At 37.9% G+C, this 21,965-nt stretch overlaps 1 protein-coding gene across 1 annotated transcript; it reads left to right on the top strand.

The window, feature by feature from the left end:
- The first annotated feature begins 6,883 nt into the window (after window positions 1–6,883).
- Window positions 6,884–14,119, top strand: LOC115820008 (tripartite motif-containing protein 35-like). Its single transcript, XM_030783445.1, has 6 exons — window positions 6,884–7,288; window positions 8,041–8,136; window positions 8,259–8,489; window positions 8,593–8,615; window positions 8,694–8,812; window positions 13,575–14,119. The coding sequence occupies exons 1-6, from the start codon at window positions 6,884–6,886 to the stop codon at window positions 14,117–14,119; spliced, it is 1,419 nt and encodes a 472-aa protein (XP_030639305.1).
- Window positions 14,120–21,965: the final 7,846 nt, after the last annotated feature.

The following is a 21,965-nucleotide window of genomic DNA, read 5'->3' as shown; positions in this document are numbered from 1 at the left end:
CATGTTTTTACATGTCACATTTGAATGCTGTTGTTTATTTCTGTTGAAAAGATGAATATATTCCAAACCCCAGGAAGGGATGAACTTGTTGCCAAAATGAGAGTTTTAACAACTGTGTTCAGGCAGGTCAGAGAACTTGGAATTTAGAGTTTAGAACCACACCCAACATATTTGTCTAAAGACAGAATGTGACAAGTGCACAGCAAAATTCTCTGAGTTGATTTTCCAGTGTTAAGCAAAAGCGGTAAATATAGACTTGAATTGACATGGTAAAAATATGATTTAACACTAAAGGAATCAATTGCATAAGAGAGTTGAGGTCATTGAGAAGTGTTGGAAATTCAGCTCCTAATACACAGTTATGAAACCACGCCCCGTTTATGCATCTTCACACTCAGGAATTCAAGAGGCACAGATGCCATTTTTCCTGGAGTGAAAGCACATATGAAGTAGGGGTGGGACAATACAATACAGGGTTCACAAGACGATACAGTCTCGATACTTTTTTTAAGTTATGTAATCAAACTAAATCGGTCACCCAGTATTACTATCTAAACTGGAATGTAACAAATCCCAACAGACAAAGCTTGCATTTAAGGTCGTTTTAATGGCAGAAAACAGGGCTTTATAGTATTTACAAGGCTTTACAGCATTCATGAAAACTAAGCTAAGGAAATATTTGTGTGCATTTCCATCAGCTGTTTTATGCGGATTAAAAACGTACACTCTCCTCATCGTGGGAGGAGTTGTGAACAGCTATGCGTTAAAACTTGTCTCGGGTGACTTCAACAGAAATAGGCTACGTGATAAAATCGCAACAAACTGCTAGTTGATGCGACTAAACCTATCTCCATCAACCAGTATCATTTTACCCTATGCTAATCACCTCTTTCAGGCAAATAAATTTCTTATGCTACTTAAAAGATTTGATGTAAAATTTAAGTGTTAATTTGTATTAAATAGTCGGATGGAAACCCCGCTAGTGTTGTGACAGCATTACACTCTGCGTTTGTTGTGACAGGGCATGCGCGTTACTTCTGGTTAAAGTGCGCTCCATGAATAAAAATGCGGTAGTATTTGGTGGTTTACTACATATTCCATTTCAGTGCAAACAAAGAACGGAAGACTGGACTGGCTTGGTTACTGAGAACGTTACAGTTGCGATACGGCGTGCCTGACCTGTCATTCAGTTCAGCAGTACGCTATAAAGAATGTGTAGGCTAGTGAAGGACCATCAGTAAAAGTCGTGCCCGGTCACTTTTGCCGAGGTCCGTTCGAAAATATTTTTTGACTATGCCACTGCTTACAAATAGTTTTATCTTTCTCCACAACCTTATTATCGTGTCATACCAGAAATCCGAAGTATTTCTTCGAATTAACACGAACGATTTAAGTTGTGCACGTGCATCACATATGTCTGCCTCCGCCATTAATTGAGCGAGAATTGGCTAACTTCGGATGCTTTCATCTCTGACTGCATGCAGATGATGAGACCATTGTATCACATCGAAAGTATTAATGGTCGCCCCCTTGTCCGGTAGTGGTGTAATTATTATTATTTTGCTGGATATCATTTCATCATTTCACCACTTAAACCATGAAGGCTTCATTTTGCATAATGAAGCCAGATTCGTGATTCGTCACGAGATATTGCGACACTTATTTGTATCGTGTCTTGAGAGAGTATAGTCCCACCCCTAATGGTAAGTCATGCTCAGGTTTCTAGTTTTCAAAATATGCTCCAATAATTGTTCTCTTTAACTGTCAGTCTATCCTCGACTGAAGAGTTACATTTGCAATGCCAGCCAACAGTTTGGAAGTAAGTTAACAACAATACAGCCAGCTAATAACATTACTTCTTCTCTGGTATTATCTTACACCCTGTCCAAGGTGCACTAACATGCTGTAAAGTTTTGTGCTTCTTACTAATGTAGAAACATTGCTTAAGGAACTGGTGATTTTCATGAGATAAATCAGGGTAGCGCCTGGTTTCTGGAGGAAGTATGGGAATATAACTTTTTGGGTAGAAGGGTTGACCACCTCTGACAAATATTAGTCTTGTATCATCGGGTGTAAGATTGAGCAGGACTGCCTAATGCTTTGTTGGAGAAATGGAAGAAAGCCTCTGAATGTTGAAGTCAACGGAATATCAAAAACAGAAAATACAAGGTCAGCAAAACATGAAGGCAACATGAAAAGGGTAAAATCTAGGTCATAGTGACAGGGAAGCATAAGTAATGGCCAGGATGTAGTTGCTTCAGTGTCCGCCTTGCATGGACTAGCCCATCGCTTGATAGTTAACACCTGCATTAAGGGTAAAGTATCTGAGGTGAGACTGGGGACACGGTTGAGTATCCGAGGTAAGATGAGGACACGATTGAATATTATTTTTTTATTTAACCAAAAAAGGACACTTCGGAAATAGTGCTGTATGGAATAATGAATTCTGGGAAAATTCTGGAAGCAAATGGGTTGGACCATGCAAAAACGGATGATGTAAGGGGTGTTACCTTACAACCGTGTTATGCGTTTATTGGATACAAAGGTTTAGCATATTGATAAAATTTTAGATACAAGTAAATGATTTTATGTATCAGATTCAGTCACTCCCTGGGACCTGACTCCGTTTGTTGTATTTTGCTCACTACTGAATGCAATGAACTTACACTGCATCGGACTCCTGAAGACTTTGACTGCTTTTTGAAACTTAGAATTCATTTTAAACTCAGCATAAGAAGTACAGCATTTAGTGTGGAGAAGGGACTCGGTTGTATCTGGCCCTGACCTGGGAGTCTCTCCCACAGCTTTTTGGAGAGGAGACATCTGGGAAGTACTTAGCTGGATGGCCGTTTTCCAGACCACACATCATCGAAGATTCCAAAGGGCTAGTACCCTGTCTCCATGTTGAGAAGCTAATTAGGTCTGCACAAGAAGAGAGTGATGGTGGTAAATTCAGTTAATCTGAAATTTTATCATATCAGTTTTTAACTCCTGTTTAATACTTATGACACTATACTTACATTTGTAACACTAAACTGTTTAGAATGGGACCATGATATTGCTTCACTGTGCTTGCTGCTGCATCTCATTCCTCCAACATCAAGGGGTCACAAAAGGTCTGTAAAAATTGGTGCCCTTCAGGCAGAGGACTACTTGGTCAATGTATCTCTAGGTAAGTTCTTAATGTTAAAGGTTTTTCTTAAGCACACATCTCAAGGTGCTGCATTCACAGAGCAACCAACAGATGCACAATTTGCCAAATGGTACAGTTCATTTCATAAGTAAGCACTGTATTCTTTACATGTCAGATTTTCTGTCAAAAGCAAACACTTTCAGCACCTAGCACCTAGTATGCTGTAACACAACACACCTTCATTGTGTGCTGGCTACAGATCTTTTCCACATGATCTCTTTAGGCTTTGTGTGAACATTTAAGGTAATTCAGCTTCATGTTATGTTTGTAGTCCTAACCTGACTGAGAGCTGTTTGATATCAACAGAGAGTGTACAATTAGCAAAACTCTGCTTAATTCATTCATTTGCTCAGTTTTCTAAGCTGCTTATTTTAATTAGGGTCGTGGGGGGTACAGGAGCATATCCCAGCATTCATTGGGGTGAAAGGCAGGAAACATGCTGGACAGGTTGCCAGTCCATCGCATCTATACTTAACTATACTAAAAGCTCCTTTTTACATTGGATAAGGACAGATTTTCAGACATTTCTGTTGCCTTTACTTTGGTTCAAGCATTCAGATCTTGTCCAGTCTGGAACCTTTTCAGCCCTTCCTGGTCAATGTTGTCGAACATAAAAACAAGATTCAGAAGTTCTATGACATCGTGGACAAATTCAGTATAACTGGCTGGGTTAAATATTTTGGTAATGATTATCATGTTGATTTGTTGGTCTGAGGTGGCCTTCAATCTGATATGCCTGTGTTCAAAAAAATAATTAATGTAATTTTGAAAGATGGCTGTGCATATCATCTGCTTAATGAAGTGGCCATTTTGGGTTTTGATGACTATTTCATTGCATTTTGTATAGAGGGGAGGTCAAGCCCATTTCTTCTTGTCAATGTTGATGATTTATTTCTTCACAAACCCTTTGACAAACAACTTTCTTACAACTCTGATGGAAACAGATATATTCTGCCTCACTGTCATTTTTGCTAATGTCATACCTGTATTGCTCTGTAAGGTTTTGGTACCACATCCTGACATTGCAATGAAAGTTCTAAAGGTATCTTGTCTGTGCACGATCTGCAGTGTTCAAACAACTATAGTAATTATCTAGAGGTCATGGAGTTCAGTATGGAGAATAGTATTGAATCAGTTGAACATCGTAATGGCTTATTAATGTAAATCAGTGTTGCACCAAACCATTCAATCATATGACTCTAACTGGAGTTAAATTAACACTGTAGTGGAGTTAATTGTAGTTTTAACAGTGTTGAAATATAACCCAGTGTAATTATAAACCCGTGTAGCAAGTAGATGACACTTTCTGGTGTTAAGCAGAGTTAATTTTTAACTATGCATGACGTTATTTTAACACTGCATGTGAGTTGTATTATGGTATTAACACTTTAGGAAGTGTTAAATTAACACTGCAAAGATTGGAACAAAATAAACACCACCATAGTGTTAAAATGAACTCTCTCAGAGTTGATTTATCACTATGTAATTTGCTGTGATATGTATGTATGTATGTATTTATTTATTTATTTATTGTGCATGGACATAGAGGTGGAGAGCAGGAACTTCACTGATCTAAGTGAAGTATCAGCACATAGGACTCTAACACACACGCATGCACAGATTTTATTTATTTAGTTATAATTTAACAATCAGAAACATTTCTGCAGTAAACATTAGAGAGATAGACTGAGGTAAAAACTTGATTTACACCACACAGTTACAGGGTGTACCTCTGTGTTTGTGTGTTTGTGTGTGATAGTGTGTGTGTGTGTGTGTGTGTGTGTGTTTGTCAGAGAGACAGAGAGAGAGAGAGAGAGAGAGTGAGAGGAGCAATGAAGGGACAGATGGATAGAAGCTGGATGAATGGACAGATGGATAGAAGGACACGTGAGATGAAATATGTGAGATAATGTATGTGAGATGATATATATGAGATGATATATGTGAGATGATGTATGTGGAATGATATATATGAGATGATATATGTCAGATGATACATGTGAGATGAAATATGTGAGATGATATGTGTGAGATAGTGTATGTGAGGTGATACATGTGAAATGATATATGTGAGATGATATATGAGATGATATATGTGAGATGATGTATGTGAGATGATATATGTGAGATAGTGTATGTGAGGTGATACATGTGAAATGATATATGTGAGATCACACAACCAAGAAAGAGCATTCTGTGGTTTCTGTTCTTATAAAATTTCTGCAATGGAAACAAGAAAAAGAAAATCACTAATGATTGATTTAGGGTTAGTCTGAGTTATATGGTATATTTCGGTGTGCAATAGGTCTAACAAATCTATTACGACACAATTCGCATTAAATAAAGACATTTACACTGTTTTTGTGGTTTTGACAGATGTGAATTTGTGGTGTTATAAATATAGATATCTTAACAGTCATAATTGTTGACTAACCAGTGAGATGTTGGAGCAAGAAAATGGTTGTAGAGAATGAACAGAAATAGAGCTGTAGAAAAAAAGGATGATTTTATTTTTCTTCATTTTTTCTGTATCCTTTAAGAATGCTATGATGCAATTTTAATCTTATTTGTATAATATAATATTAGATGAGAAGACTGTGTTTTCCAAAATGTGAAATCAATACTCTTAAAACATATACATTTTTAAATCAGACATCATAGATTTAAATTTCACATTACAATTTTTCTCGTTTGCATTGAACACATTTGTCCACTCTGACGTCACATTTTCAAAACAATTAACACACAGGCTGAAACAGAAGCTGATTGACCAACATGAATAATTTTGTTTTAAATGCTCTAACACTCACAAAACATTAAAAACATGCAACAAAAGCAAATATTTCCCTCAAACAACACAACTTGGTCAAATTAATATATTCTGCTGCAAGATGTTATTACTTAAGTGTGTGTGTGTGTGTGTGTTTTGTGTGAAGATATGACTGTTGCATAATACAGATGATAATTTTCATTGAGTTCACTTACACTGCTTTTCTTTTTAAAGAAGCTTTCATTACCATGAGCAGTACAAAATATAATTAATTAGAAAAACACATATAAAACCAACCTGCCTATCAATTTCTAAGTAATAAATTTATATAAAATGACAGTTCTATATAAAAAATAAAGTGACAGTTTTAAAAAGGGGGATATCAGCCTTTTGCATTTCAAAATTTATGGCCTTATAAAATACAAGCCATTCCTCCCAGGAGCTGAACAAAATGTTATTTATTAGAGACACATATTAAACTATCAGAACATAAGTAAATAACAACAAATACAAAATAAAACAATTTCTGCCACATCAAAACAGGTTTTATCCCCTCTCTTAGTTTGAACTTCAGGTACACCAGTGCAAGGGCACAGCCAGTCAGAATCAGTCTTTAACTAACTCCACCCTCATCCACATTCAGGAACTACAGACAGAAGGAACTAGAGTGCACTCTGTTTAGCTTTTGATAAATCTCACTACAGTTAACTTTTTTACTCAATATTAAAGACAACAGGTGAGTGATAGATGATGGTGTGTAGTTGGAAAATGATTGGAATGAGTTATTTAATGTTTTTAAAGGTCTGTAGAGTGAATATAAAACAGAATGCAGAGATTCTGCTTGTTTTAACTCTGACCATTAGTAAGCGAATGTGAACTTGATTTTGCAGGAGACACTGTTGGGGAGGAGCGGTAAGAAAATGGCGTCGAAAGTTTTAATATCAGAGGAAGATTTAACCTGTCCTGTGTGCTGTGACATCTTCAGGGATCCTGTTGTCCTGTCATGTAGTCACAGTGTGTGTAAAGACTGTCTGCAAAAGTTCTGTGCAGCCAAAAGATTTCAGGAGTGTCCAATTTGTAGGAAAAGATCATCAAAAGATCAGCCTCCTTCCAACCTGGCTCTAAAGAACCTGTGTGAGACTTTCTTACAGGACAGAGGTCAGGGATCTTCATCAGGGTCTGGGGAGCTCTGCAGTCTGCACGGTGAGAAACTCAAACTCTTCTGTCTGGAGGATAAACAGCCTGTGTGTTTGGTGTGTCGAGATTCAGAGAAACACACAAACCACAAAATCCGTCCAGTAGATGAAACTGCTCCTGGTTACAGGGTAAGATATAGTCTTTGATAAAATTAATGTAGATCAAATTAATATATTGATATAGAACACATTTATTTATACCTGATAGTACCTAGAGCTCCTAGAACCTTGTGTATGAACTCTTTTATACTGTGAACAAACCATATTCTGTAAGTATTTGTATAGACCATCAAATCTGTTTTACCCTGGACTCATTCTACATTTTAAATGTCTATCCTATGTGCTGGCCAGAGTAGGATGGGCTCCGCCTGTTGAGTCTTGGTTCCTCCCAAGGTTTCTTCTTCCTATTTGCTTAATTAGGGACTTTCTCCTTGCCACTGTCAGCTTGGGCTTGCTCAGTGGGGGTTTAGGCACTGATCGCTGTAAATCTACTTCGAGACAATTTTTAATTGTAAAAAGCACTATGCAAATAAACTAGAACACGAACACTGTAAGTCATTGAACTTATCACTAGCAGCATTCTACATGGTGAGTGTTGGTCCAGCAAAGTTCTTATTAAATAAAAAGTAGCTTGTTATTGTTGACATTCCTGCCTACAGAAAGGTAGTGAATAAGTATTTTAATACTTAAATTAGCAGTTTAATATATGATAAAGAACACAACTGCCACTCTAAACCAGTGTAATCTGTGTAAACCTGTACACATTTTTAAAAACTAGTGTGTTGACTGATTTATGTCCTAAACATCCTATTTTTAGAGGAAACTTCCATATATAATGAAATGATGCTGGAATACAGAGACTTTTCCATCTTTTGTTTAAGGATGAACTGAAGACTTCACTGAAGCCCTTACAGGAGAAACTGGATATCTTCAAAAAGGTCAAAATGACCTGTGATAAAACAGCAAAACACATTAAGGTGACAGTAATGAGAAATGAAGAATGAATGTGTTTTGACAATGTCTAATGTGCTTATGTAAAACAGAGGGAAGAGATAAGTATTATCAAATCTAACTCAAATCTAATTATTTCTCATTTCAGATCCAGGCCCAACTCACAGAAAGTCAAATTAAATTGGAGTTTGAGAAACTTCACCAGTTTCTCCAAGATGAAGAGACAGTCAGGATAACTGCACTGAGAGAGGAAGAGGAGCAGAAGAGTCAGATGATGAAGGAGAAGATTGAAGAGATGAGTAGAGAGATATCATCTCTTTCAGACGCAATCAGAGTCATAGAAGAGGAATTAGGAACCAGTGATGTATCATTCTTGATGGTAAAAATCACAGTTCTATCCCTATCTCCCTATTTCTCTGTAATCTGGTTTATACACTATTATGTACCTAATCATTAATTACACATTCTTTGATTTTCCACAGAACTTCAAGAGCACAATGAAAAGGTAAGTTTTTTTTCTCTCTTCCTTCTGAGATTCTGTGCTGAAACCCACAGCTATACTGACTCCTGAATGTTATTCCAGAGCCCAGTGCACACTGCAGGATCCAGAGGTGCTTTCAGGAGCACTGGTCAATGTGGCAGAGCACCTGGGCAACCTGAAGTTCAGAGTGTGGGAGAAGATGCAGGGCATTGTTCAGTACAGTGAGTTTATTTTTTGACTACACTTTACATATTACCTGTAGAGCTATTTTTTGTCAATTTTTCATGCGTAGAAAGTTTGGTTATAGAATTATATTCACAGATATCAACTTCAGTGAGAGGAAGAGAGAGAGGGAGAGAGAAAGAGAAAGAAAGAGAGAGAGAGAGACAGACAGACAGGCAGGCAGGCAGGCAGGTAGGCAGGCGGGCTTATACATGTAGAATTAGAACTGGTAAAACTGCAATGCTCAGATTCTATGAAACGTGACTAGACAGGAGAAGTTCATGATTAATAACAGGGAGTTTTTATGATTAATCTTATCATCTGTAAATCACCTTGAGAAGGTAAAGAGAGTGACAGACTGTGGTTTGGCATGAAGACATGGGCTTTTAAAAGGACAAATCTGTTATTGCTGATAGTCAAGTCCACTGTGTGCTGCATCTCCAACTCTTTACTTCCTCTTAGAACAGATCTGACTCTGGTCTATGAATGTGTTCAAATCCACAGTGGTTTAAAAAAGGAATTTCAAATTACAGATGATATTCACGTAACAATTGGCAAATCAAACGAACAAGTCAACAAACATTGTGGATGTAACATGTGATTTGAAGCATCACATTAGACATATTTGATTATTAATTGTTAATATTAATCAGAAAAACATTACATTATCTCAGACAGTACTTAGAATATATATATATATATATTCTATATGTGTGTGTGTGTGTGTGTGTTTACGGAATATGGTATTCGGCAAAGCACAACTAGTGGGTTTTTACGAATATTTATTTTGTACAAATATTTTAAAAATGATTTGTGTTCGGGAAGAAAAAAAGAAAACATGTCAGCCTCGCTGGTGTTCCTCTTTATAACGGCGTATTAGGGCAACATTGAGAGAAAGAAAAAATTCTGAGATTTTGAGAATAAGCCCGTAATCTTACGAGAATAAAGGCATAATATTAAGAGTGCAAAGCTGTAATTTCAGAAGAGGATCAGGAGAGCAGCCTGCTGCAATGTGGCGTTGACATGCCAAAAGATTCAGTATTTCATTATTCGTGAGACCTATACTTAAGTATAACTTCACTTTCATGTTCTTCATTTTAACACAAGTGGCAGACTGCTCTTCTGATATTTCCACTCCAAAATAACTCGTAGCCTAAAATTACGACTATATACTCTCGTAATATTACGATTTTTTTCTTGTAAAACATTGGCTTTATTATCATGGCAATTTCTTCCAAGTCTGTGTGGTTCTTCCTTCAGAATAGACACAGTTTCTTGCACAATCTTTTCGAAGTCCTGATGATAATGTGGTCCTTATTTACCAAAAGATTAAACATTTCAATATTTATGAAACCTATACTAAATAAAGTATAATTTCACAAGATGCTCCACGTAGATCAGCCTGCATCAGCTCTGGCAGCGTTGTTCCTATCTAGTTCACCTACACACTGTGCTCACTGCTCAGTCAGCCTGTTTGTCACGGTTGTGTCCTCCGATTAGGGCGGGTGGTGGCGCAGTTCACAATGTCCACATAGTCATTTATTAGTTTACAAAATTAGTTTGTTGCGTTGAGTGTGGATTAGGAACTGAATGTCAGTTTTAAAATGATTTTCCTTTCAATGATGTTTATGGTTTAAGGCTAAAACATGTTTACTGCTAGGTTTATGAAAACCATAAACAAATATTACATTTAAGTGTTCATAATTATTGTACTAGTTTATTGAAGAACACTTAGCTGAACACTTTAATATCCTAAAATTAGAAGTGTAATAAAAACAAAAACAGGATTGTTACACCTATTTCCACTTTTAGGTGAATACAAATACAAATAATTTTGCTGCCTCAACGAATATACATAAAAAATACAAATACAGCCGCAAGCAGCGATGGCGGGCCCTCGCACCTCTGGCGAATTGAGACCCGTGACATTTCATCATTCAACAATGCACTCACGTCTGATGTATGTGCCAAATTACATGCTCATAGCAACAGCTAAAAGAATTCGGGCTTAAAACCACAAAACCACATAATATATCCAACCCACTTAATGGGGCAAACAAACACAAATAGTAAGGTCTTAAGGCTTCTCTGACCAAATGTGAAGTGGATCGAAACTGAGATTCAGTTCTGAGGATGCACTTACTTTGGCGCATGTGCAGAACGGATCGTGCCTTCAGGTACGGACCGTGGACTTACAGTGGGCAAAGCGAGTCTTTCGGAAACACTGAAACATTCGAAGCAATTGTGCCAGAAATTTCGAAACAGTTTTGAAACAATCTGATAGCCATCTCCACGGTGACACCTACTGGCCACTTTTGCTATCATCACATCTTGATAATGCTATTCTGCAATACAGCGGCTCAGACAAGCATTGGCAAATTCTAATCTACTTATTATTCTGGTGGGTTACGCCAGGCTATTAATACGTATGATGAATACATGTTTCGGAGAAGTCATCATGGAACAAAGAAACAAGAGCTTTAAGATAATCAGAGACAGAAAATTGGGACTGTAATGAACAGTGTGTTTCAATAAACATTTCTTTTTTTCTGATGCGTTGTGTTTATTAACACCTGTGAGGTTAGGCCTATTTCAACTGCTTGATTTTTCAGTTTCATGTAAGACATGACATTTAGGAAGATAATCTGTTGACAAAAGGCTATGTTTATTGGGATAAATAACCACATGGGTTTTGTGGGTCTCAGTGTACTTTGCAGCCTATAAAGTGTAGGCCCATTTAACATGCTTTCTTTGTGGAACATGTCTTATAGTGTTCTCAAGCAGTGTGGCGAAACACCAAGTTAAACCATTGCCAATGAAGACAGAGTCGTAGTAAGATTGACCAGTTACTTTGACATTTCATTTTTTTTTTTTTTTTGCCCTCCACCACCCCCCCTCTTCGGAGGACAACTTTATTTATTTATTTTAAACAAGTGCAGATTCAGTACGTTCAGTGAAATCGCTCCGCAACACACCCACCCCCCCAACCTTCCTCCCTCCCTCCCTCATAATTCCTAGATAGACAGACAGACGGACAGACAGGACAGACCTGCAGATAGAGGAATGATGAGACATAACAACAACAAGCAAAAGGACAGACAGGCACATAAAAACACAAGCATGACAAGACATGACAAGACTAAGAACCCCAAATGTTTTCAAAGTGTGAGATTTGATGCTGGGATGAAATTTGTTCCATGGATATATAATCTTTGAGGAGGTTTAACCATTGTTTGATGCTTAATGTATTCCTAGTTTTCCAGTTTAGGAGGATTGTTTTCTTGGTGATAGTTGAGGCGATGAGTATAGTTTTTTGTGTTCTGGATTGGTGGTTTAATTACTGAGAGATCTCCAAGTAGACAGAGGGATGGTGATAGTGGAATGCTACAGCTCACAACAAGAGAAATTTTGTCAATGACTTGTTGCCAGAAATGTTGAGTTGGAGGGCATAGCCAGGTTAAGTGGAGATAATTATCTGGGATGTTTAGTGAGCAGTGTGAGCATGTGTCATAGTCTGTGAGTCCCATTTTATACATCCTGTATGAATGTGAGTGTGTTTGTCAGTATGTCTGCCCTGCAACCTGTCCTTTCGCCCTATGAGTGCTGGGATAGGCTCCAGCACCCTCCACGACCCTAACTAGGATAAGCGGCTTAGATAATGAGTGAGTGAGTGAACCGCATGTGAATTACCAGAAGATGCAAGCAAATAATGAATATCATTGTTTATAAATGAACCCATCATCAGCTTTATAATAATAAATTATGAACCACAGTTGGCCTATATACAGTAGATTATGAAGCCTGTTAGCCTATTTTGCAGCTGTTAATGTGCACATTTATAGAATAATTATGAACTTTAATAAAACAATTTCGGAACTTGAACTCAACCACTGCATTTGCAGGAATATTTTAATCAATTTAATAAGTAGCCCCGCGCAACATTTTCACTCTCATGCCTTGTCCGTTCCTTATGTGGACACACAGGGGCTGTGATCATACACAACAAAACAAAACAAGAAACAGACTATTTGTGCTTGGTGACATTCTGAAAAGCTGTGCATGGATCAAGGCCAATGGATCATCACATAGCCACATTGTCATCTCTATTGTCACACGAGCATGAGCGCTGACAATGATGGTTTATTTCTGATTTTATTGTTTGCACTATAGACTGCTCTCACATTGTCCCCAGCGGGGATAAAAAATAGTTCAGCAGAGGCAGGTATATATAGACCAGAGGGTGTGTGTGTGTAGAGACAAACAGCTCACATATGATGATGTTAAGGAGAAAGAAGATGTCTTTGTGCTCAATTTACAGCAGGATGAAATAAGAGGAGGGCTTCTTCAACTTTTGCTCATATGACTAAATGACCTCAGTTACAATGCATTTTATATTCATATTCATAATTCTTATTGTTATCATACAGACAACCTCTCTGTGGTATTACTACAATGTGTCATCAACTACAGCTACATCCACTACAACCTTGTCAGTTCCTACAGATACTTATTTTATCAAGATGAAAATGTGAAATGTTATCATTACTCTGAATTATATTTTATTTTTAATTATATATTTCTTTTTTCCATAACTGATTCATTGTGTTACTGTGTAATTCAGTAATGGTGTTTAACATGTGATAGACTCTACACATTTAGAATACTTATATTCAAATTGGTCCAGGTTCTCTACATTAAGACAATTACATCCATGCAAATCTTTTTTTCATCTCTCCCTCTGTTTCTGTCCTCTTTCTTCAGCTCCTGTGATTCTGGACCCCAACACTGCAAGCCAGTGGCTAATCCTGTCTGAGGATCTGACCAGTGTGAGATACAGTGATGAGGAACAGCAGGTTCCTGATAACCCAGAGAGATTTGATGAATATATGTGCGTTCTGGGCTCTGAGGGCTTTAACTCAGGGACACACTGCTGGGATGTTGATGTTGGGGACAATACTGAATGGGCCTTGGGTGTGACCACAGAGTCAAACCAGAAGGGAGACACATTCTTTAACACTGGTGTCTGGTGTGTTGAGTTAGATGATCTTGGTGAATACAGGTCAAAGGCCTCAGGAGAGTCATATGTTCCCATGGCAGTGAATGATGAAGTCCAGAGGGTCAGAGTGAAGCTGGACTGGGACAGAGGAAAACTCTCATTCTCTGATCCTCTAAATAAAACACTCCTACACACCTTCACACTCACTTTTACTGAGAGAATGTTTCCATTCTTCTATAATTACTGTAAACGCTCTCCTCTGAGGATCTTACCAGTGAGGTGTTATGTAACAGTGAAACAGCACAGTTAGATCTGATACTGTCTCTGCTGAAAGTGAAATGTTTCTACTGTTATTGTCTGTGTCATTAATGTAATGTCTGATCAGAAAGTTGATTTACTGAAAGCTGGTAAGAAACAAATGTATGGAAAAGGAATGGCTAAGAGTTGGTTTTGTTCTTTATTTCATTTGGAGAGGTTTGTTTTTTTCCTTTTGTCTTGATTGGTTAGGTGTCTTCATTTTAATTCAGTGTGTCCTTTTCCTTTCAGTTTGAATAGTTTTGTTTAATGATAAATAAAAAAGGAGCTTTAAAAGTCTGCAGTCTCTCCGTATATGTTCAATGCTGCAATTCTCTAACGTATCTACCTCATTTATTTATATGTGCAATGTTTTTCATTTTTCATTCATCAATGTGCTGAGGGTGTGGCCATGGTCATCACACAATTGAGTTGTAATCTGACTCTGTGTGACTTGTTCAGTGACTGACATTGGTTCATCAGTCGTTAACTGGTTAATTGGTTCATCAGTCTTACAGTAAAAACATGAACCTTGGTAAAGTGATGGTAAATGATGGTAAAAGTCACAACTCTTTTCCTCTCTCTTTTTTTGTCTTTGTTTCTCTGTGATCTCACAATAAAACAAAAAGTTATATATACCTTTACTGCAACATCTTTGTTTTTCCCCACAAACTTCAGGACAAAGTAAGTTTTCTCTATCGCTCTTAGATACTGTGCCTAAAACTGCAGCAGCACTGACTCCTAAATGTTTTTACAGCATCCAGTCCTTGAACTGAAAGATATTTTGCTTGAATCACAACATTTCAATGTATATCAGTTCATTTAATTTTATTATTGCCTTGTTCTTTTCCCCTCTTGCTTTATTTTTGCTAGTTGGTTTGGGCATGTGTGCGTTTTGTGTGAGGGTTCTATCACAACACATGCAATGGTATTTGTTGGGTTCACTTACACTGCTTGAGAGGGTGACATTTAAACTTTTGCTAGTAAAAAACACATAACTGTATCAAGTACAAGCCATCATTACCAGGAGCTGTATGAGATATAATTTTTAAAGAAATACACATATGCAGCTGTACATAAATTACAAAATAAATGATACAAATTTAAAATATCAATTTCTGTTTTATCAAAACAGCTTTCTTCCCCTACCTTGATCATTGGACATCACAAGGTAAGGGAGCAACCAGTTAGAATCAGTCTTTAAGTGAACTTCATCCTCATCCACATTCAGGAACTACAGACATAAGGAACGAGAGTGCAGTTTGTTTAGCTCTTCATGAATCTGAGTACAGTTAATTTTTTATACAACAGGTGAGTAACAAATGATGCTGTGTACTTGGAAAATAAGTGAAATCTGTTACTTAATGTCTCTGGAGTAAATGAAAAACAGAATGTTGGGAGTCTGTGTGTTGGAACTCTGAACATTAGAAAGTAAATTTAAACTTGATTTTGCAGGAGCCATTGCAGAGGCGGAACTGCAGAAAATGGCGTCTAAAGGTTTCATGTCAGTGGAAGATTTATCCTGTCCTGTGTGTGCTGTGACATCTTCAGGGATCCAGTTTTCTTGTCATGTAGTCACAGTGTGTGTAAAAACTGTCTGCAGCAGTTCTGGAATAAGAAAGGATCACAGGTGTCCTGTCTGTAGGGGAAGATCATCAAAAAATCTGCCTCCTTATAATCTGGCTCTAAAGAACCTGTGTGAGACTTTCTTACAGGAGAGAAGTCAGAGATCTTCATCAGGGTCTGAAGAGTTCTGCAGTCTGCACGGTGAGAAATTCAAACTCTTCTGTCTGGAGGATAAACAGCCTGTGTGTTTAATGTGTGTTTAGATTCAGAAAAACACACAAACCACAAATTTAATAAAGTTAAGTTTCAGTGATTACACACACACTCTGTGAACAGCGAGCAGTGAATTTGTCCTCTGCATTTAACCCATCCAACACACCAGTAGTGAACACACACACCAGACGCAGGAGCAGTGGGCAGCCTCCTTGGTGAGCGCCCGGGGAAACTTCATCCAGCAGATGAAGCTGGTCCAGAATTGGGAGGGGTGCCCAGGTCCCACACCACATGCACATGTGCACACACACTGCAAACAAATGGTGAACTAAGCCAAGGTGCTCCTGGAAACTTCACACTGTGAGGGGACACCACCAGTGACTAGCCTCCCCAAAAGGGGCACTCAGCTGCAGCCTGGATGAAAGGGAGTTAATTGAATAGTCGACACGCCAGATCACATACCAGTCGGCACCAAACTAAGCAAAACAAATAAATACAAATCACACATCCACAAGTCATACCAGAAAAAGTGAACCACTAAAATAAAGAAAAAAAAAGAAAAGACACAATTAACACAACATGGCCTGCGCAAACATTGCGCACACCGGACAATAATGAGTAAACTGAATACCCTGCGCTGAGAGACTGACCGTCCAACAGCACGAGCAATATTCCAGAGTCGGTATAAACCAACTAACTCTGACGAAACAGAAGCGAAGGAATAATAGAAACAAAAACGGAAACCAAACACAGACCAGAGGGACAAAAGAAAAACAAAAGGAGACAAAACAGCAGCTTCGACCAAGATGCGGGCCGCCAATACCAAGTCCCCTTTGCAGGTCTAATGTTACCCACAGTATGGCAATCGCCTGTCAAAGACAGATAACCCCAGGCAGTGCTACAGCGAGGCAGGTGAAGCTGAGGGTCAGTTGCAAAGAAACATACCGTAAGTCACGCTGGCAGTAACTACAAAAAACCCCAATAAGGAAGGAACGGTGGCAGAAGGGGCAGATATCCAGAGAGCAAACCTTCAGGTAGCGTTTACCTGGGCTATTTATGCACCAGAGCTTGTCAATTAGGCTAATTAGTTACCAGCAAACTGAACAATGGATACACAAAAAGGGGAGGTGACGCTACCCGGCTAAACAAGGCTGTTTCCACATGCTAATTTGCCCCCCTTCCTAGATGGTGACAATGATGCAATCTTCCCACTCTTGTGCGATGGTCTCACTTTGCCAGATGCTGTGGATCAGTTTGTGCAGTTGCCTTGTTACATGGGTGCCTGTGGCATAGGCGACATAGGCTGTTGCCCAGGGCACAGAATGTCAGGGGGGCACCGCAAGAGAATTTTTTTTTGTTTTCCGGAGGTGCATCCTCTCGTGGTTACTTTTAGTAGTGTCGCTTTTCTTTTCTGGTGAACCCAGCAGAATATGCCACTAACATAATTTTGTTAATTATGGATAGGCTACAGTAACAACATTATCAAAACAGCCTTTTAAGTACAACAATGAATATACAGCACAAGTTGACAACATGATGGAATAAACACTGCCTGCTATCATGACGTGATACATGTAACCAATGCAATGATAGCATGCACAATATTATCCTTCAAGACTAGCGTCTAGGTCTGCCTTTGAGTTCTTGCTGCAAAATGAGTCAAAAAAGGACAAAAGTTCATTTTCTTGAACGTGGCCCTCACCTCCTTCTCCTTGGTTATGACTAGCATACGATAATTTTCCTCACAATACGATCATTTTACGCCTCTGGTGTGATACTTTAACATTTCCCAACTGGCAATGCTGTTTTTGACGACCTTAACTTCTTAGCCGCAGGAAATTCTAAAACGCTTAACGTGAAAAAGCTTAACGTGGCTTAATGCTCCCAAACTGTTGATCAATGATCAACCAGTTTTTCTCAGACTGGCCATCTCTTGTCCTAAACACTTCCACCTGTCAAAAAATCAAAATTGAAATCCTATGAGTATTCACGTTATCTTAGATTAAGCGTTTTCCTCTCCATTGATGCCCATTATAAGGAAAAGGCTTAACGTGGCTTAAAATAGCGTACAATGATCACTAGTTATCTGGCAGAAGTTTCTCATTTAATGATTTGCTGATCCTATACAAAAAATCAAAAAATAAAAGTAGCATGACAAAGCGATGGGGTCGGTCAAAAGATGTATATGCTCTCCAAAAGATGTCAGTTTCAAAACAGTTTCTAATGATTTCTGACTATAAAATGGCTACTCACGCAAACCGCCTCATGCTCATGCATTCTTACTTAAATTCTTCAAAGAAAACGGTTGAAGTTCATGATATGAACTTAAATAATTTACAAACAATTTTCCAATGATCTCTAATTAAGAGTAAGTCTTAGTACCGTAGTACAAGAATTGGTAATTGCAAAACAAAGCCTTTGGTGGCAGCACGACTCAGAAATTAACATGCTTATTTTAAGATGAGGCATGACTTGCGTAAATTCTCTGAGGTATGGGGGAAAGATGGTGAGTTGGTTTTAAATTTTAAGTGTTTTTAGTGTGCTTTTTATTCAAAATGACAATCTTAATTTTATTTGTTTATCTTTTACATTTGATATACTCTACTTTTTTACTCTACTATACTTTTTTTAATAACTGAGAACCAACCTAACAAACAGATCGCTTGGGTGTATAAGTGAGTGATGGATTGTTGGTGCCAGTGTACTAATAAAGGCATTGTGAATAGTTCAATCCTCTCTCTCTCTCTCTCTCTCTGTCTCTCCAATATTTCAGTTTCAAAGATGAAGAGAGAGAGAGAGACAGACAGACAGGCAGGCAGGCAGGCAGGTAAGTTATTTACTTCCTGGCTCCTTGGTTTGTTCCTGTTTGAGTTCAAATTCAAACTCTTCTGTCTGGAGGATGAACAGCCTGTGTGTTTGGTGTGTCGAGATTCAGAAAAACACGCAAACCACAAATGTCACCCAGTAGATGAAGCTAGTAGATGCCAGGGTAAACAGATTTGATGGTCTATACAATTATTTACAGAATATGGTTTGTTCACAGTGTAAAAAAGTTAAAAGTTCTACACTGCATGAGGTCAAATCACTACATGTGGAGATGTTGTTTTCCCAGTTTTAGAATAACTGAAATTAAATATTATTTCAGAAAACGATTTTGTGCTCTTTTTAAGCTAAAATATTATTGCTGTGTTTAATAACCACAATACTTATCTTACCCTGCTATCATGAGCAGCTTCGTCTATTGGACAGAATTTGTGGTTTGTGTGTTTTTTTGAAGTTTGACACACACCACACACACAGGCTGTTTATCCTCCAGACAGAAGAGTTTGAGTTTCTCACTGTGCAGACTGCAGAACTCCTCAGACCCTGATGAAGTTTTCCCAGTTTTTCCCTGTAAAAAAGCCTCACACAGGTTCTTTAACACAAGGTTGGAGGGAGGACCTACTTTTGCGGATCTTCTCCTGCAAACTGGACACTCCAGAATACCTTACCTTATTTTCCCAGAACTTCTGCAGACAGACTTTACAGACACTGTGACTACAGGACAGGAGAACAGGATCCTTAAAGATGTCATAGCACACAGGACAGGCTAAATCCTCTTCTAGTGATTGAGAAGTCATGTTGTGACAGGTCTACTCCTTCCATTACTCTTGGTATTTGAGCTGCAATTTCACTTTCTGATTTATGGTTATCAAACAAACTATAAACCCACAGGAATCTCTGTCTTTTGTTTGTAGTCCACTCCAATTTTGGTTTTGTTTTCATTGTGTGACCATCAGTCATATTTAAATTGTACTGCTTCACTGTCCGCATCATTTTCAATAGGAGTGGATTACTGGATGACAGTTCAAGTTCATCATCATTAGTTTTATTATTTACATATTCTTCATCATCCTCATCTCCATTATCAATCTTCTCATCTTCATCTTTTCCCCATCATCATCCTCACATTCTCCACCAACATCCTCATTATCATCTTCTTCACCGTCATCCTCATTCTAGTCATCTTCATCACCCTCCTTATCCTCATCTTCTTCATCTTCACATCCCTCTCTGTCTTCATCTTTTCCGTAAATTCCCTCATAATCATTTTCATCTTAACTCACATAGTGACAGCCTTCCCTCTGTTATGTCAACAGTGGTCACTGCTCTAGCTGAAAAGTTTAGACTGTTAAAAAGCACTAAATGAGTGATCAAGTGTTTTATAAATCTCCTTGAAAAATCTTTTTATCTATATGAAAGAGTAGGTGATATGAGGCACAATGTAAATATCAAATCTCCAGAAATTCATACCAACATGAATCACAATGAAAGGGGTATTATCCTGTCAGATGTTTCTCATTTTCATAGTTTTTAGGAAAACACTGTATTCATCAGCAATTACAAAAGTTATATTAACAGGAGTAGTGCTGCCCTCTACTGGAGCAAGATGTTAAGTATAAGTGAATTACTAAACTGAATTTCCTTCTTTATACAGTGTGGAGCTAAGTCAGGACTGTTCTGATTGTTTTATGTAAAATATGAACCAAATACAGTGATTTTCTATCTAAAATTTTAAAATTTAACGTGCATAACTGCAAATTTTGTGTAGAATTTATGAAGATATGGGCTGACTGTTTAATACTGTTCTCCAGAAAACAGACTGAAAAGCACAGAACAAAAACGGCAAGTTAACGTCTCCCTGTTAAAATGTTAAAGACAAACAACTATGAAATCAGCATGCATTGCCAAAATAAATCTTTTTTTTTTTTTTTTTTCACAGTGTGGTTCTGCCATCTGCCGTCATAAACACAAACAAAAAAAACAATCACGTGCATTAATAGGAGAGGTAATATTGTCACGCTGGTGGTGTGGTGCAGGACCCAAGTGCAAGACACGATGGTAGAAGGTGACAAACAGAAGACTTTACTTAAAATGAAGATCAAAATAGAAGTGCAAACTAATAACAAAAGCCAATAACAACAGGTGCAGCGTAACAGTGTGCACTAAAACACAAACAACAATAGACAAAGGACAAGGAAAACACTAGGACTTAAATAGAGGGAGAACTAAACAGGGCAACACAGGATTGGTAGAAATTAACAAGGTTAATAATTAGACAAACAGGAACAGGTGAGGGGCGGAGACAGACGGAGAACAGATGCACAAAGACATGTCAAATTAAAAGTCCAAAATAGAGGTGCAGGTTGTGACAAATATGTAGAGAACAGTCATTTCAAAACAGACACTCCCAGAGACAAGACACTGGAGAGCCTCAAATTAAAGTTTATGTGTACAGTAAACCTCAAAACTCCAACGCAATGTCCCATGTGTCCAATCAGAGAACACCCTGGATCCACTGTCAGTATTGAGATAATGTAATGGAGTATTCTGTAAAGGACACATACAGATGGATGAGACAGAGCTGTTGACTTTGACCTTCACTGACTCATCTTACTCTAGGATCTCAGTGTTAACAGACAGACTGATTAAAACAGGAGCCTGTGAACTCTGATCATTCTGAGGTTCTTGGACCTGCAGCAAACCACTCAATATAAAGAACTGATCCAATGACAACATAATGAAGGATTAATAATGGCTTTATTTAGACTCATCACACACTATAACATATACAGTGTGTTTACAGTACAGTCAGTCAGACATACAGCACAACTACTGTCCAAATCAAACACATGCATTATACACTAATCCATGCAATGCAGGTAACATTATCAATGTGGCAGAGAAGTTTTTACATAGCTAATATGCTAACTGTACTTTATGATAACAATAATGTCAAACACATTTTGGGAGGGAAAATGTTCCTCATTTCACTTCAGACATGGATAGTGAACTTAAACATAAAGAGAGAATAAGGAAACTCCTACATTATCAAAGTGCAGATCTCTGTCCTGGTATGATGTGAACGAAAATCACAGACATCGTTGCTATGACACTGTAGTTTATAAATACTCTTTGTGTGTTCTTAGAAATAAGAAACTCATTATCTTGACCTATATATATTTTAGAATTAGACTTCGTTAACTGATGATTATTTTAATATTTTTACTTCTGATGTGAAATTCTTATACATTAATTGCTGC

Source organism: Chanos chanos, chromosome 9 (assembly GCF_902362185.1).
Source record: "Chanos chanos chromosome 9, fChaCha1.1, whole genome shotgun sequence".
NCBI classification, from domain to species: domain Eukaryota; kingdom Metazoa; phylum Chordata; class Actinopteri; order Gonorynchiformes; family Chanidae; genus Chanos; species Chanos chanos.
Note: the sequence above shows the minus strand (reverse complement) of the source record. Positions and strands in the feature narration are given on the sequence as shown.